The sequence below is a fragment of the Rhinopithecus bieti genome, unplaced genomic scaffold, assembly GCF_001698545.2.
Source record: "Rhinopithecus bieti isolate Rb0 unplaced genomic scaffold, ASM169854v2 scaffold_759, whole genome shotgun sequence".
NCBI classification, from domain to species: Eukaryota; Metazoa; Chordata; class Mammalia; order Primates; family Cercopithecidae; genus Rhinopithecus; species Rhinopithecus bieti.
The window spans coordinates 2,717,293-2,731,146 of record NW_016803631.1 but is presented as its reverse complement, the minus strand read 5'-3'; the positions used below and the strand labels follow the sequence as shown (position 1 = coordinate 2,731,146).

At 45.1% G+C, this 13,854-nt stretch overlaps 1 protein-coding gene across 2 annotated transcripts in view; it reads right to left on the bottom strand.

Moving 5' to 3' along the window:
* The window catches only part of CD80 (CD80 molecule), a 38,487-nt gene extending 29,633 nt beyond the window's left edge, over window positions 1–8,854 (bottom strand). For both annotated transcript variants that reach the window (XM_017891663.1, XM_017891659.1), the window contains exons 1-2: window positions 8,624–8,854; window positions 6,849–7,145 (exon numbers count right to left, since the gene is read on the bottom strand). In XM_017891663.1, coding sequence (XP_017747152.1) covers window positions 6,849–6,948 — 100 coding nt within the window. In that variant the 5' untranslated portion in view covers window positions 6,949–7,145; window positions 8,624–8,854. The remainder of the gene's footprint in view (window positions 1–6,848; window positions 7,146–8,623) is intronic.
* Between the last annotated feature and the right edge of the window lie 5,000 nt (window positions 8,855–13,854).

Below are 13,854 nucleotides of genomic sequence, written 5' to 3'. Positions count from 1 at the left end.
AAAAAAAAAAAAAAAAAAGTCCTCCACAGTACCTGGGACATTAGAGGGAGCCAATGTCTTCCCCAGAGATCCACACAGTTCAGGTCCCACTTTACTCACATCTGCTCTCGTGGCCCCTTGTCAAAGAGGCCTTCCCTGACTCTCCTTGAACAGCACCATCCTCCCTTCCCAGCTCCATCCTGCTACTCTTTATTCTCTTTGCCTGATTTGTTTCTCTTCAGGCTTGCCTCCAACTGATACATATTTTTACAACTGTGATGTATATTTACATGTATATGTGATACATAATTACGTATGGAGCTATGGAGCAGAGGCTACCTCCTTTGTTCACTGCCATATCTGCAGTGTCTAGAACAGGACCTGGTCCATAGTAGGTGCTCAGTAAATACTTGCTGAATGCATGTTAGGCATGAGGAAATGAGGTCTGGCTCCATCCACTGTGTATTAGAATCATAACCTTGAGCAAGCTGGGTAACCTCTTTGGGCTTCAAGTTCCATCTCTGTAAAACAGTCATAATACTATTGCTATGATTTGAATGTGTCCCCTAAAGTTTTGGTGTTGGAAATTTAATTCCGAGTGTAACAGTGTTGAGAAGTGGGACTGCTAAAAGGTGATTAGGTCATGGAGACTCTGCCATCATGGATGGATTCATGCCATTTTCTTGGGAGTGGGTTCACTACAGCAAGAGTGGCTTCCTTATAAGGGATGGTTTTGGCCTCCTCCCCACTCTGTGTCTCGTGCATGCTCTCCTGCCTTTTTATCCTCTGCCATGGGATGATGCAGCAAGAAGGTCCTCATCAGATGTGAGCCCTTTGACCTTGGACTTCCCAGCCTCCAGAACAGTAAGAAATAAATCTCTGTTCTTTCTAAATTACCCAATGTCAGGTATTCTGTTATAGTAGCACAAAACAGACCAAGATAACTATCTTCCTTGGTTCACATAATTATCACAGCGATCACAGGATACCAGATGTAACGTGCTTTCTTAACTGTAGAAGGCTCTACAGATTTTTAATGGGGCTGCCCTTTCTCATGCACAACAGCCTGCTTTGCTGAACCACACCCCCACAGGACCAGCATCACCATGGTAACTGGCTGATTCTTGAACTAAGTTCAGTGCCCACAGCTGGCATGGGGAGCCCATCCGGCACCTCTACCCAGCAGCAGTCAGAAAGGGGCAGAGGCTGTGAGAGGAGGCGGAGAGAAGGCAGAGATGGACGGCAACGCCGCTCGCCTTCTGGTGGATGTGTGGAAACTGCTCGCCTGTATGGCACACTGGGGACACTCAACAGTGCTGGCCTCAGCCTCTGCCTCTCCTGACCCCTTGGCCACCCTCCTGCTCTGACCACTTCAACTCTGGGCTGCTAGCCACCCAGGAGAGGAAGCTATTTGCCAACAAGTGTAGACCACTAGTTTTAGACAAATAATAGACCTCTCGGCCCTGTGTGGTGGCTCACGCCTGCAATCCCAGCACTTTGGGAGGCCGAGGCAGGCGGATCAGGAGATCAGAGATCATCCTGGCTAACACATGAAACCCCGTCACTACTAAAAATACAAAAAAATTTAGCGGGTGTGGTGGCGGGCTAATTTTTGTGTGGAGGACTTTCACGAGCTGTAATCCAAGCTACTCGGGAGGCTGAGGCAGGAGAATGGCGTGAAGCCGGGAGGCGGAGCTTGCAGTGAGCCGAGATCGCGCCACTGCACCCCAGCCTGGGCGACACAGCGAGACTCCGTCTCAGAAAAAAAAAAAAAAAAAAAAAAAATGGACCTCTCAGGGACTCAATCTAGGTCAGGTACCCGTAATCCTAGCACTTTGGGAGCCAATCAAGGCGGGTGGATTGCTTGAGCCCAGGAGTTCAAGACCAGCCTGGGCAACATAGCAAAAACCCCATCGCTACAAAAAGAAAAAATAGATCTCAGTCTACAACAGAATATTATTTCAGAATATTATTTGGCCGTAAAAGCGAATGGAGTACTAAGACATATGCAACATGGATGAACCTAAAAGACATAATGCTCAGTGAAAGAAGATGGACATGAAATGCCACATGTTGTAAGAAATGTCCAGAGTATTCTTTCTTACCTAAATTCTGGAAAAAAAGAAGAGAAAAGAAATGTCCAGAACAGGCAAATTCATAGAGACAGAGAGTAAATTAGTGCTTGCGAGGAGATGGGGTACAGGCGAATGAGGAGTAGCTGCAAATAGGCGCAGGTTTGTTTCTGGGACGATGGGAATGTTCTGGAATTCGATAGTGATGGTGGGTTCACAACATTGCGAATATACTAAAACCCACTGAATTGTACACTTTGTATGTTTGTTTGTTTGTTTGTTTGTTTATTGAGGCAGAGTCTCGCTGTGTTGCCCAGGCTGGAGTGCAGTGGCGTGATCTTGGCTCACAGCAACCCCCACCTCCCGGGTTCAAAAGATCCTCCTGCTTCAGCCTCCCGAGTAGCTTGGATTAAAGGCACGGGCCACCTTGTATGGTTGATTTTTGCATTTTTAGTAGAGACAGGGTTTACCATGTTGGCCAGGCAGGTGTCAAACTCCTGACTTAAGGTGATCTACCCACCTCGGCCTCCCAAAATGCTGGGATTACAGGAGTGAGCCACCGTGCCTGGCTGAATTGTATACTTTAAAACATTGAATTTTATGTCAGTGCAAATAAAACACGAAGGGAAAAAAAGAATCCATACTAGGAAGACCTGAGTCTTCCCCACCCTCTCCATACAGCCTGGAGGCCTGGAGGATGCAGTGGCCAGTCTGCAGTGCCCCTCCCAGGGAGTTCAACCTCAGCAGTCGTTAGAGAGGCTGCCCTGGCAGGGATCTGGGAGCTGCATCACCACTGCTGGTGGAGAAGGGAGAGAAGCAGTTGGCACAACATCTTAAAACTCACCAAATGACAGGACATACATGATCTCCCTGGAAACACAAGTGTGCTTTTTAAATAAACATTTTCCCTGACTATAAAATAAGCATTCTTAGAAAGAATGGAAGATATAGAAAAGAGTGAAAGTCACCTATTGTCTCACCACCTGGAGATTTTACTGTTCCTGGTTTGTGCACACCTTTCCAACAGGAGTGACCGTCTTGGACCCGTCTAAATGTTTGATTAGGTGAACTAGCACCGACAGCGCTGGTGTCAGCCCTGGGCTAGGTGCTAGCCACACAAAGGAGACAGGAAGAGCTGCCTCTGGCAGCCGTAGGCTTGAGACTTGTGTCTCCTGGTGTTCACACTGTTCCTGACTTTTCCCCCTGTTTAGACCCCGCTCATATACTCTGTACCATCTTTTTCTCTTTCTACACAGTATTTATATCCTTAAAATGCTCAGGGACTTGAACAACTGTTGTCAGGGTGATGATGGGAACAATCACTGCTCATGGGACCCCCGGGCCAGCAGCATAACGGTATGTGTTGTGGGGAGAGGAGGATGTGTTCTGTGAATGGTGGCTCTTTGGGGCATTCTCTTTTCTCCTAGCTCTGAGTTCTCAGACTATAAACTTATAGGCAATGCTTTTGCTGCATCTCTTGCCTCCTCCTGCAGGAGGCCTTTCCCCTCTCCTTAGACCTGACCCTCTCTTAAAGGACTCCAGCTCTGAAAGAAAAGCTGCCCACATTGGTCCCTCTGAGGGCTGCCCTGTTAGAGCCTCTGCCTTACTGTCACTTACTTACTTACTGCCACTTACTTACTGACAAAGTACTTACTGTACTTTGCTGAAGTACAAAGTCAGGCGTTTCTGGCCCCGTAGACAGTGCCTGCCGACCTAGAGTGGGAGAGGAGCCTGGCTGGTTCCACCCTGTGCATGAAAGAGGGATCCCTTCCCCTGGGCATCAGTGACTGGGCAGGAGGAGAGGGGGAACACCTTTGTAGCTTCCTGACCCAGGGCAGGAATGGAAGGCCTAGTGTGGCAAATCTCTGCCCTGAATAAAGCCCTCTATAATCCTACTCCACTTTATTCACTCAATCTCGCCTCCCACAGACCATGCACAACTCACACCTACACTCCCGTTGGGCAGTCCTCACTAATTTTACATGGTACACACTCTCCATCAACTTCCCTCTGACTCAATTCTTTTCATCAAAGACATCATCAGTTACTGTAAGTACTGACATCACCTCCTAATAGGTTGTGCACAGTCATGGGGGCTGCCCTGCAAGCCTTCTTCAGTAACACTTTTTCCTTTTTAAAGTTATTTACACCTTTACTACTGAAACTCAAAGTGTATGGTGGAGCAGCATCAGCATCACCTAGGTGCTTCTTAGAAATACAGACTCTCAGGCCCCATCCCAGACCCACCTAAGTGGAAACAGCATTTAAAAAACTATATAGACTTTATTTTTTAGAGCTGTTTTAGATTCATCGAAAAATTGAGTGTAAAGTACAGAGGATTTCCATATACTCCCTCCCCACATATTCACAGCTTCCACCACGGTCTACATCCTGCGCCAGAGCAGTCCACTTGTTACAATCAATGAACCTACATTAACACATCATTACCACCCCAATCCAGAGTACACGATAGGGATCACTCCTGGTATTGCATATTCTATGGATTTGGACAAATTTATAATGACTTGTATCTATCATTACAGTATTATGCTAAATAGATTCACTTCTCTAAAAAATTCCCTGTGCTAGAGACTGCAATTTAGCAAAACCCCCAGGTTACTGGTATATGTCAAATGTGAACAGAGCTGGGGTAGACTGCACCACTACCCTGGGTAAAGCCCTTCCAGCATCCTGAATAACATGCAGATTCATGACTATAGCCCACAACTGCTGCAGGGTCTGGTTTTGCTCACTGGGCCTGTCCCTCCTCTGCTCCTCCCATAGCTCACTGCCACTCCTCACTGACAGGGGAAGACAGCACTTTCTGAGGCAGTGCCTATGCCCTGCCTTCAAAGCACTTGGCTTTGTTTGTTGGCCAACAAACAAACACATTCATTTGAGTGGCTATTGGATTACTTTCCCTCTTCCCAATGATAGTAAATTTCACAAATGCCCGAGCCATGTCCCCAGGACCAAGAAAAGTCTCTTGCTTCTCGATGATGTTTGTTGAATTAATAAATGATTAAACAAAAGAATAAACACCTGTGCCAGCCTCATCCTTACCTTTGTGCCTTTGTCCAGGCTGTTGCCCTGACCAGAATTCTCTCTCCATCATCCATCTGCCTCTGTAAAGCCTGCCCTTCTTGCTGCAGCCCAGTCTGGTACCCCCTTTCCCAGATCTTGGACTCCTACAATCAGGGCAAAGCATTTCATTGCTCTTTGCTTGTTTTACATGGGCTAGCTTTGCATTCCCCCAACTAACATATGCAGACCTCTTTGAGTGCAGGAATCCTAGCCTCAACTTTGTGGCCCACCTGGGACACAGTAGGTGGTTCATTGACTTAGTCACAGCAGCAGTAAAATCAGGAGAACAAGGTACTTTCCTAAACATCTTTCTTTAGCTCAAAGATCTCTTTCCATTTAACTCTGACTCTAATTTTCCTGGTACAGTTTCTAAAGTTTGGGTTTTAATTTTTATTTTATGTCTTCTTTTACTTTTTTATCGTTCTTCCTCTTTCTATTCTCTCTCTCTCCCCACCTCCCTTATTTCTGGGAAGCCTGTACAAATTTCCTTCTAAATATTTTAAACTCCTCTGTACTCCCCAGAAGACTAGTTTGGGAATGCTTCCCCAGCTCCCCAGAAGGAAATTGTAACTGTTGGAAATGTAATGTAACTGTCAAATATATACAAAATCTGAGGTGTAAATTGTGAAATGTAAGCCATGGTTCTCTTGGTTCTAAAAACAATGCGAAATAGCTCTGGAGAGAAAATTTTAAATGACCACCATTGCAGTCAAGTAATCTGTGTGCCCCTAACTCCTCTTCCCTTCCCTCTACGTCTCTCTCACACCTGATATTCTAGGCAGTACTTTACGTGAGAAGTTTTTAAGACAAAGACCCTTAATAGTCGGGTCTTTGCAGACTGGCAAATCATGCTGGAGCCCAAATTCCTTGATTTTTGGGAAACCAGGAGGTATGCTGCTCACTAGAAAACAGATCTTTTGTTTTCTGACTTAAGAAAAAAAATCAGAACCATCCTGCCAGCAGGGACAAGCTTCACCCTTCTTGACAGTCCTAAAAGTTCAGCACTCTTAAGATCACCTGGGCAGGAACAAAAGCCTCTAGAAGTCAAATTATTACTTTCAGGACATATATGTAATACCTCTGTGGCAGATTAAAACAACTAAAATATAATTTTATGTTAAATCTGATACCACTTAAAGTCAGATGCCAATGTTGAAAAAAGATCTCAGCATCCAAAACAGAACAAATAAGATTAATGTATTAAGAGGAACTTAAGAAGGTTAAGAAGATTAACATCATTAAGAGGAATTGTCCTCAACTACTCTCCCGCCTTCAAATTGGAAAGAAGATCACCACTGTTCAACTTTAGAAGCAGGACACTTTCACTGAGCTGTATCATGAAAATATAGTCTGGGAATGGACTCTGAGGCTGGTATTAGCACATCACAAAATGTACATGAGCATCTAATACTCATCTAATGGAAGAGAACATTATGAATCCGCTCTATGGTTTTGTTAAAATAACACTGTCCCTTCCATGCTTCCTTGTACGTCTGGGTTCTTGAGTTAACTTGGTTGCTAACTTGCTGTGTGATGATAGGAATGTCCTTTAACCTCTTTGAACCAGTCTTCTCATCTTTAAAATGTTCTGAAAATGCCCTGAAGGTTCCTTCCAGCTGATAGGGTAATAGAAGGGAGCAGCTCAGAGAACCCCACCTCCTTTCTCTTAACCCTGTAGCAGTTGACTCCGTTAAGTTCCTGAAAGTTGCTTACCTGAACAGAAATGAGAAAGACCAGCCAGCACCAAGAGCTGAAATAACTTGAGGTATGGACACTTGGATGGTGATATTCCCTGCCTCCATGTGTGTCCCATGGCTTCAGATGCTTAGGGTCAAAAGTGAAAGCCAACAATTTGGAGCCAAGTAAGACCAGGGCACTTCCCAGGCACAAAACAGGCAGGGTGGTGACAATCCAATTGCCGGCCTAGAGGATTCTCCAGTGATGTTTACAAAACACACAGAGATTGGAGGGTGTCCTGGGTCTCCAAAGTTGTGGATTTAGTTTCACAACCTGAAAAAGGAACAAATAAAAGTCATCCAGGAAGGAAGGTGTGCCTACTGTGAGTTGTAAAACTCCAGAGTTGCCTGCTAAAATTAGAGTTTAACCTAAGCAACCTCTAAAGCAGGGTGTGACCCTGAGGGAAAGCAAGTTGAAATTCTGTGAGGGGACCAGTTCCAAGAACCAACCTAGCCCTTCCATGAAAAGGCTTTCTACTTAATAGGCTGGATTAAGATTTGGTTAGAAACACAGAGAGCTCTAAGGACCCTCCATATCTGCTAACCAACCTCCAAAAGTTCAAATTCTCTTCTGAACATACCAAGAAACACAGAGCAGACAGTAAGGGTGTATTTTGTCCAAGGCAGGACCTAAGTTACGAAATAACTTCTTTCTTGACATATTAACATAAGAAAACAAGTGTCTCAATTCTTTAAACCTGCTGCTCAAATAACATATCATAAAGGGGTATGAGATCTCAATAACCAGAAAAGTCTATCCGTAAAAAGGGAGGGAAAAAAGACAGTGCACATATTACTTATTAAAATTATGTACTCCAGGTCCAGGCGTGGTGGCTCATGCCTGTAATCCCAGCACTTTGGGAGGCTGAGGTGGGCGGATCACTTGAGGTCAGTAGTTCCAGACCAGCCTGGCCAATGTGGCAAAACCTCATTTCTACCAAAAATACAAAAATTAGCCAGGTGCGGTGGTGGGTGCCTGTAATCCCAGCCACTTGGGAGACTGAGGCACGAGAATTGCTTGAACCCAGGAGGTGGAGGCTACAGTGAGCCAAGATTGCACCACTGCACTCCAGCCTCGGTGACAGAGAAAAAAAAAAAATCATGTGCTCTCATGTGAGACGGCTAGGGTTTAATTTTTCCAGTAAATATGTCAAAATTGAGAAATGAAAATGAACACTGTGCTCCACTGTCACCCCTTCAGGCTGCTGCTAGGACACAGCCCCGTGCTGCTCGGAGAATACTTGAGTGTCCTCTTTGGAGACCACGCTGAAGCTAGAGTTCCAGTCATGCCATGTTGTTTTGTTATCCATCATACATTTTAGGCAGGATTAGCTAAAAGAGACTTATTCACCAGAATTTGTTTTTCTTAAGATAGAATCTTGCTCTGTCACACAGGCTGGAGTGCAGTGGCCTGACCATAGCTAACCACAGTCTCAACCTCCCCAGCTCAAGCGATTTTCCCACTTTCACTAGAATTTTACTGGCTTGAGAAATTCAAATACAGCCCACAAAAATAATATTTGCTAGCATCTAGGACATTTTAAAATAAAGGGCCACAATTCTGACTATGATGCTCCAAATGTGTTGGGAAGCCACAGCCTCCTGTGGGAATGAGACCCTGAAGTTTCCTTTGAGGGCAAGCATGGATCCAGGAGGTGGTAGTGGCGGTGTGTTTGTTTAAAAAGCAGTGAGGTTGCTGGTAACTAGTTCTACCAAGCTATCCCACAGTAAGATAATAGTAAATGTACTTACTTGCTGAAGAAAAATTCCACTTTTTCTTTAACTCCTTTGATTTCAGATGAGACTCCACTTCTGAGATGTTCTCTTCTCGCAGTCTATAAAGCAATGACAAGTTGCTCCGTTTTCTTCGGGTGGGTCATCTATCAGAGAGGTGGCATTTCCCCTTCTAGCTTTCGGTTGCTTGACAGAAGATTTGAATTGACTCAGAAGTACTTTGTTAGTGCCAGCAGTTTTATTGGACAGCAGAGGAAGCTCCCTCTGCTGCTGTCTTCTCCCAGGGGCTTTTGCAGAGGCTGTGGCTGGGGCAAATCACACAGCAGCCTCCCTCACCACCGTGCACGGACTAACAAACACAAAACACTAAGAGCACCAGGCGGCCTAGGGGAAGAGAAGAATGGTGCCCAAGAAGAGGGAGGGGCATCCCGCTAGCCTTGCTGTGTGATGGAAGGCGAACTTCCTGGGCTGACTGTTGCTGTGCTGGTCTCAAGTTTTGTTTTAGCACCCAGAGTTACTCTTGAGTCCCTGCAGGAATAAGCTGTCGACCTCATATGTAGGGGACACTTCTGGGAGAGTGCTCAGCTCACAAGACCACCCTCAACTGTACTCCCACCTCTGCATCCCACCATCTTCAGAGAGTGGGCTCTTGCCAGCGACGCTGGACAGTGATTTCTGGTCACCCTAGCCACAACTGAGTGCATCTCAGGTGGAGTGAGGAAGACTTTAGTCATGCCCATCACTCCCATTTCCAATTAGCTTGCCTCCCACCCCGTGTGCCCCTTTGCAGGATTCTGGAGCCCCTGTGAATGAGCAGCTGACCCATGCTGGACCAGTGTACTTGTTTGCACAGGTGGAACCTGACAGCACCTTGCATGGGTCTGCAGGATCCACAGTTTGATTCCATTCTGTCCTCACCCAGGGCTGCTCTGCTGTCTTGGCATTCTTTGAAAGTTCACTCAAGCATGTGCAATCCAGAAATACAGGGAAGTCGATGCCCATGGAGCTGCTCTTGACCAAAGAGGGTTGGAAGCTGGTGGATAACTGCTTCCTCCTTTGCCTCCCAGGTGAACAGTTCTGACAGACATTGCGTGAGGCTCCCCAGAAAGTCCCTGTGAGATCAAGTACCAGTGGCCCCTAACAGTGGTCACCTCTGTGAGGCTTCCTTGTACTGGCTGTGCCTCCTTCCCAGGCCTGCATTGCTGGTCCCATGTTTCCAAATAAATTACTTCACTCAAGCCTTTATCTCCAGCTTGGCTTTCTGGAGAATGCAGGCTAAGACAGCAGGGATATTCAGTGTGGTGGAGATACAATAGCTTTTCTTCTAAATTAAACATGTAGAATGAAGAGTACATTTAGAGAGAAATAAGAAAATGATAGTAGACATGGTATATGAACATGACAAACATTATGAATATGGTATAGAAGTGTCTGAATATTGACTTAAGGCCATTAGAAAACAAACTTTCCTAGCAAAAATCGCAATTTGAGCTGCTAGCCATCCTATATTTTTCAGTGTTACTGAAGACACTGAGATCCCTTTAAATAAAAAGATGACTAGGAAGGATGAAAGCATGAGGCTTCTGGGTGTCCATTGGGTTGGGAGAGTGAAAATCATCCTAAAGAAAGAGAGAGGAAGAATACAGGCGTTTTCCACTTCTAAATAGGTCCACTTCTAAAGCATCACTACTACTGGCACCCCACAATGCATGCACTTCCCTGCCACAAGATGCATTCACTTGGGCTGAGGCAAGCTCTTCAAACTGAAGTACTCGTATCCCTGAGAACAGTTGGGGATTTTCACAGGGTATGTGGGCACTGATAGTTTTTAAGAGAATCAATTTCTAGGTTTTCAGTCTTGTTACATATTCTTTCCTAAAACTTAACTTGCAGTGAGAAGGATCCTGGCCTTCACCTCATGTAAAAAGAAAGGCTTACCTCTCACCCAACCTGAATCTTACTGTGGTGCAACATTCTAGAAAATAAAAAAACCTTCAGAGTGTCAAATAAAGGGACCGTTTGAAATACTGGTGCTTTAATCAATTTGGCTTCCTTAAATCAAGACAATATAAGCCCAAGATCGGGCCTATGTGTCCTTCCTATCTTGTCTATATTACTATTAAGTAGAAACATGGCATTAGAAATACATGTATTGCCAGGCATGGTGGCTGATGCCTGTAATCCCAGCACTTTGGGAAGCCGAGGCAGGTGGATCCCCTGAGGTCAGGAGTTCAAGACCAGCCTGGACAACATGGCAAAACCCCATCTCTACTAAAACTACAAAAATTAGCCAGGTGTGGTGGCAGGAGCCTGTAATCCCAGCTACTCAGGAGGCTGAAGCAAGAGAATCACTTGAACCTAAGAGGCAGAAGATGCAGTGAGCCAAGATTGTGCCATTGCACTTCAGCCTGGGTGACAGAGTGAGACTCTGTCAAAAAGAAAAACAAAACAAAACAAAAAAAAACAACAACAACAACAAAAATCAGACACAAAAAAACAACAAAAAAAAAACAACAAAAGAAATAGATGTATTGTAGTGGGGTGGCAGGAATGACAGCAGCTTTTATTTAATAAACTTGCGTCTTCTGCTTCCTACCTATCATCAAAGACGCCAGCTGGGCACAGTGGCTCACGCCTGTAATCCCAGCACTTTGGGAGGCTGAGGTGGGTGGATCACAAGGTCAGGAGTTCAAGACCAACCTGGCCAATATGGTGAAACCCTGTCTCTACTAAAATACAAAATTAGCCAGGCATGGTGGCGGGCACCTGTAGTCCCAGCTACTTGGGAGGCTGAGGCAGGAGAATCACTTGAACCTGGGAGTCGGGGGTTGCAGTGAGCTGAGACAGCACCACTACAATCCAGCCTGGGTTTTTTGAGACTCTGTCTCAAAAAAAATGAAGACACCATTCTTCCCATACCAGCCAGAAAGAGAGGAAAGTGTGTGGGTGAGAAATACTGACTGCAGCAGCGGCGGCTTCCTTCATCTCAGCAACAAGTTTTTGGCAGGGCTTAGTGGATACCACCCCATTCACCTTAGATTTGGAATACTCAAGCTTTGGAAATCATGCAGGCAGAACTTGCTATGAAAGGACTCCACTGCACTGTCACCTTCTGCATTGGCAGAAGGGGCCTAGTGAACACCCTTCTTCACCTGTGTGAAGGTCTCAGATGCATATTTCGTTCTGGTCTCAGATGCATATTTTGAATAATTGCAAGGAATATGGACGTGACAATTTCCGCCTTACCTCTGGTAGATCAACATTAAATTTTCTTTCTTTTTTTTTTTTTTTGAGATGGAGTCTTGCTCTGTCGCCCAGGCTGGAGTGCAGTGGCCGGATCTCAGCTCACTGCAAGCTCCGCCTCCTGGGTTTATGCCATTCTCCTGCCTCAGCCTCCCGAGTAGCTGGGACTACAGACACCCGCCACCTCGCCCGGCTAGTTTTTTGTATTTTTTTGTAGAGATGGGGTTTCACTGTGTTAGCCAGGATGGTCTCGATCTCCTGACCTCGTGATCCACCAGTTTCGGCCTCCCAAAGTGCTGGGATTACAGGCTTGAGCCACCACGCCCGGCCTCTAAATTTTCAAGTAAAGGGAACATAGATTAGAGGTAAGTTCATGCTTTCTATTTTCTTGAACATTTATTCAGATCAAATAAATGTTTTCACTGATTTTTGCCACTTCTACTTGATACATTATTACAATGCACTGGAAGTGATATTTTTTCCAGGTATTTGAAGTAATAGAAAGTTGTAGATGTCAACTTAAAATGAGCAAAGAAATACAGAGTTTTAGAAATTTTTTTTTCTTTTCTTTTCTTTTCTTTTCTTTTTTAGATGGAGTCTTGCTCTGCTGCCCAGGCTGGAGTGCAGTGGTGCGATCTTGACTCACTGCAACCTCTGCCTTCTGGGTTCAAGCAATTCTTCTGCCTCAGCCTCCCGAGTGACTGGGATTACAGGTGTGTGCCACCACGCCAGGCTAATTTTTGTATTTTTAGTAGAGATAGGGTTTCACCATTTTGGCCAGGCTGGTCTCAAACTCCTGACTTCGTCATCAGTCCGCCTCAGCCTCCCAAAGTGCTGGGATTACATGCATGAGCCACTGCGCCCAGCTAAGTTTTAGAAATTTCATGAGGGACTATATGAATAAACATTTTAACGATCACAGACACCCTCAAATTTTAAGAATCCCAGTGAAATCCTAACCTGCCTTGGTGAAACACCCATTAAACAACTTTGCCATTAGCATCTTGATGTGACTTAATCAAAGAAGCTGGAAGAAAGGAACACCAGGCAGGTACTTTACAGGGTTTCCCCAATCCTGATTGTAAAATTCAGAAGGCTTCTCTTCCAAGATTATGTACTAATGGGATGTGTTTAATTCCTCTTCCTCCTTTAATGGGTCTAGGAGCATGACCTGTGAACCACAGATTTCTAAGGTAAATTTCTGGACACTGGAGGTGGTGATGGATGAAGAAGGGCAAAGGAAGCCGACCCCAAACACCTATATTACTGGAAAACAAAACAAAACCAAGTAAAAGATCTAAAAGGAGGCCGGGTGCAATGGCTCATGTCTGTAATCCCAGCACTTTGGGAGGCCGAGGCGGGTGGATCACTTGAGGCCAGGAGTTCGAGGCCAGCTGGCCAATAAGGTGAAACCCCATCTCTACAAAAATAAATAAATAAATAAATAAAATTAGCTGGGCATGGTGGTTCACGCCTGTAATCCCAGCTACTCGGAAGGCTGATACATGAGACTTGCTTGAACTTGGGAGGTGGAGGTTGCAGTGAGCTAAGGTTGCGCCATTGCACTCCAGCCTGGGTGACAGAGCAAGAGTCTGTTTCGAAAATGAAACAAAACAAAACGCAAAAACAAAAACACTTTAAATGAGTTTGTTCTGAGGAGCAGGCCCAGGGTTGGAGAAGAATAGAGCAGGAATTACTGCTCCTCAGTGTAAATTTGTCACCGCCACTTATTTTTTTAATCCATCCTTGGCTTTACTGTAATAAAAGTGAAATAATTTATTTAAAAAAATTTTTTTTTAATTTTTATTATACTTTAAGTTCTAGGGTACATGTGCATAACGTGCAGGTTTGTTACATATGTATACTTGTGCCATGTTGGTGTGCTACACCCATCAACTCGTCAGCACCCATCAATTCATCATTTATATCATGTATAACTCCCCAATGCAATCCCTCCCCCCTCCCCCCTCCCCATGATAGGCCCCAGTGTGTGATGTTCCCCTTCC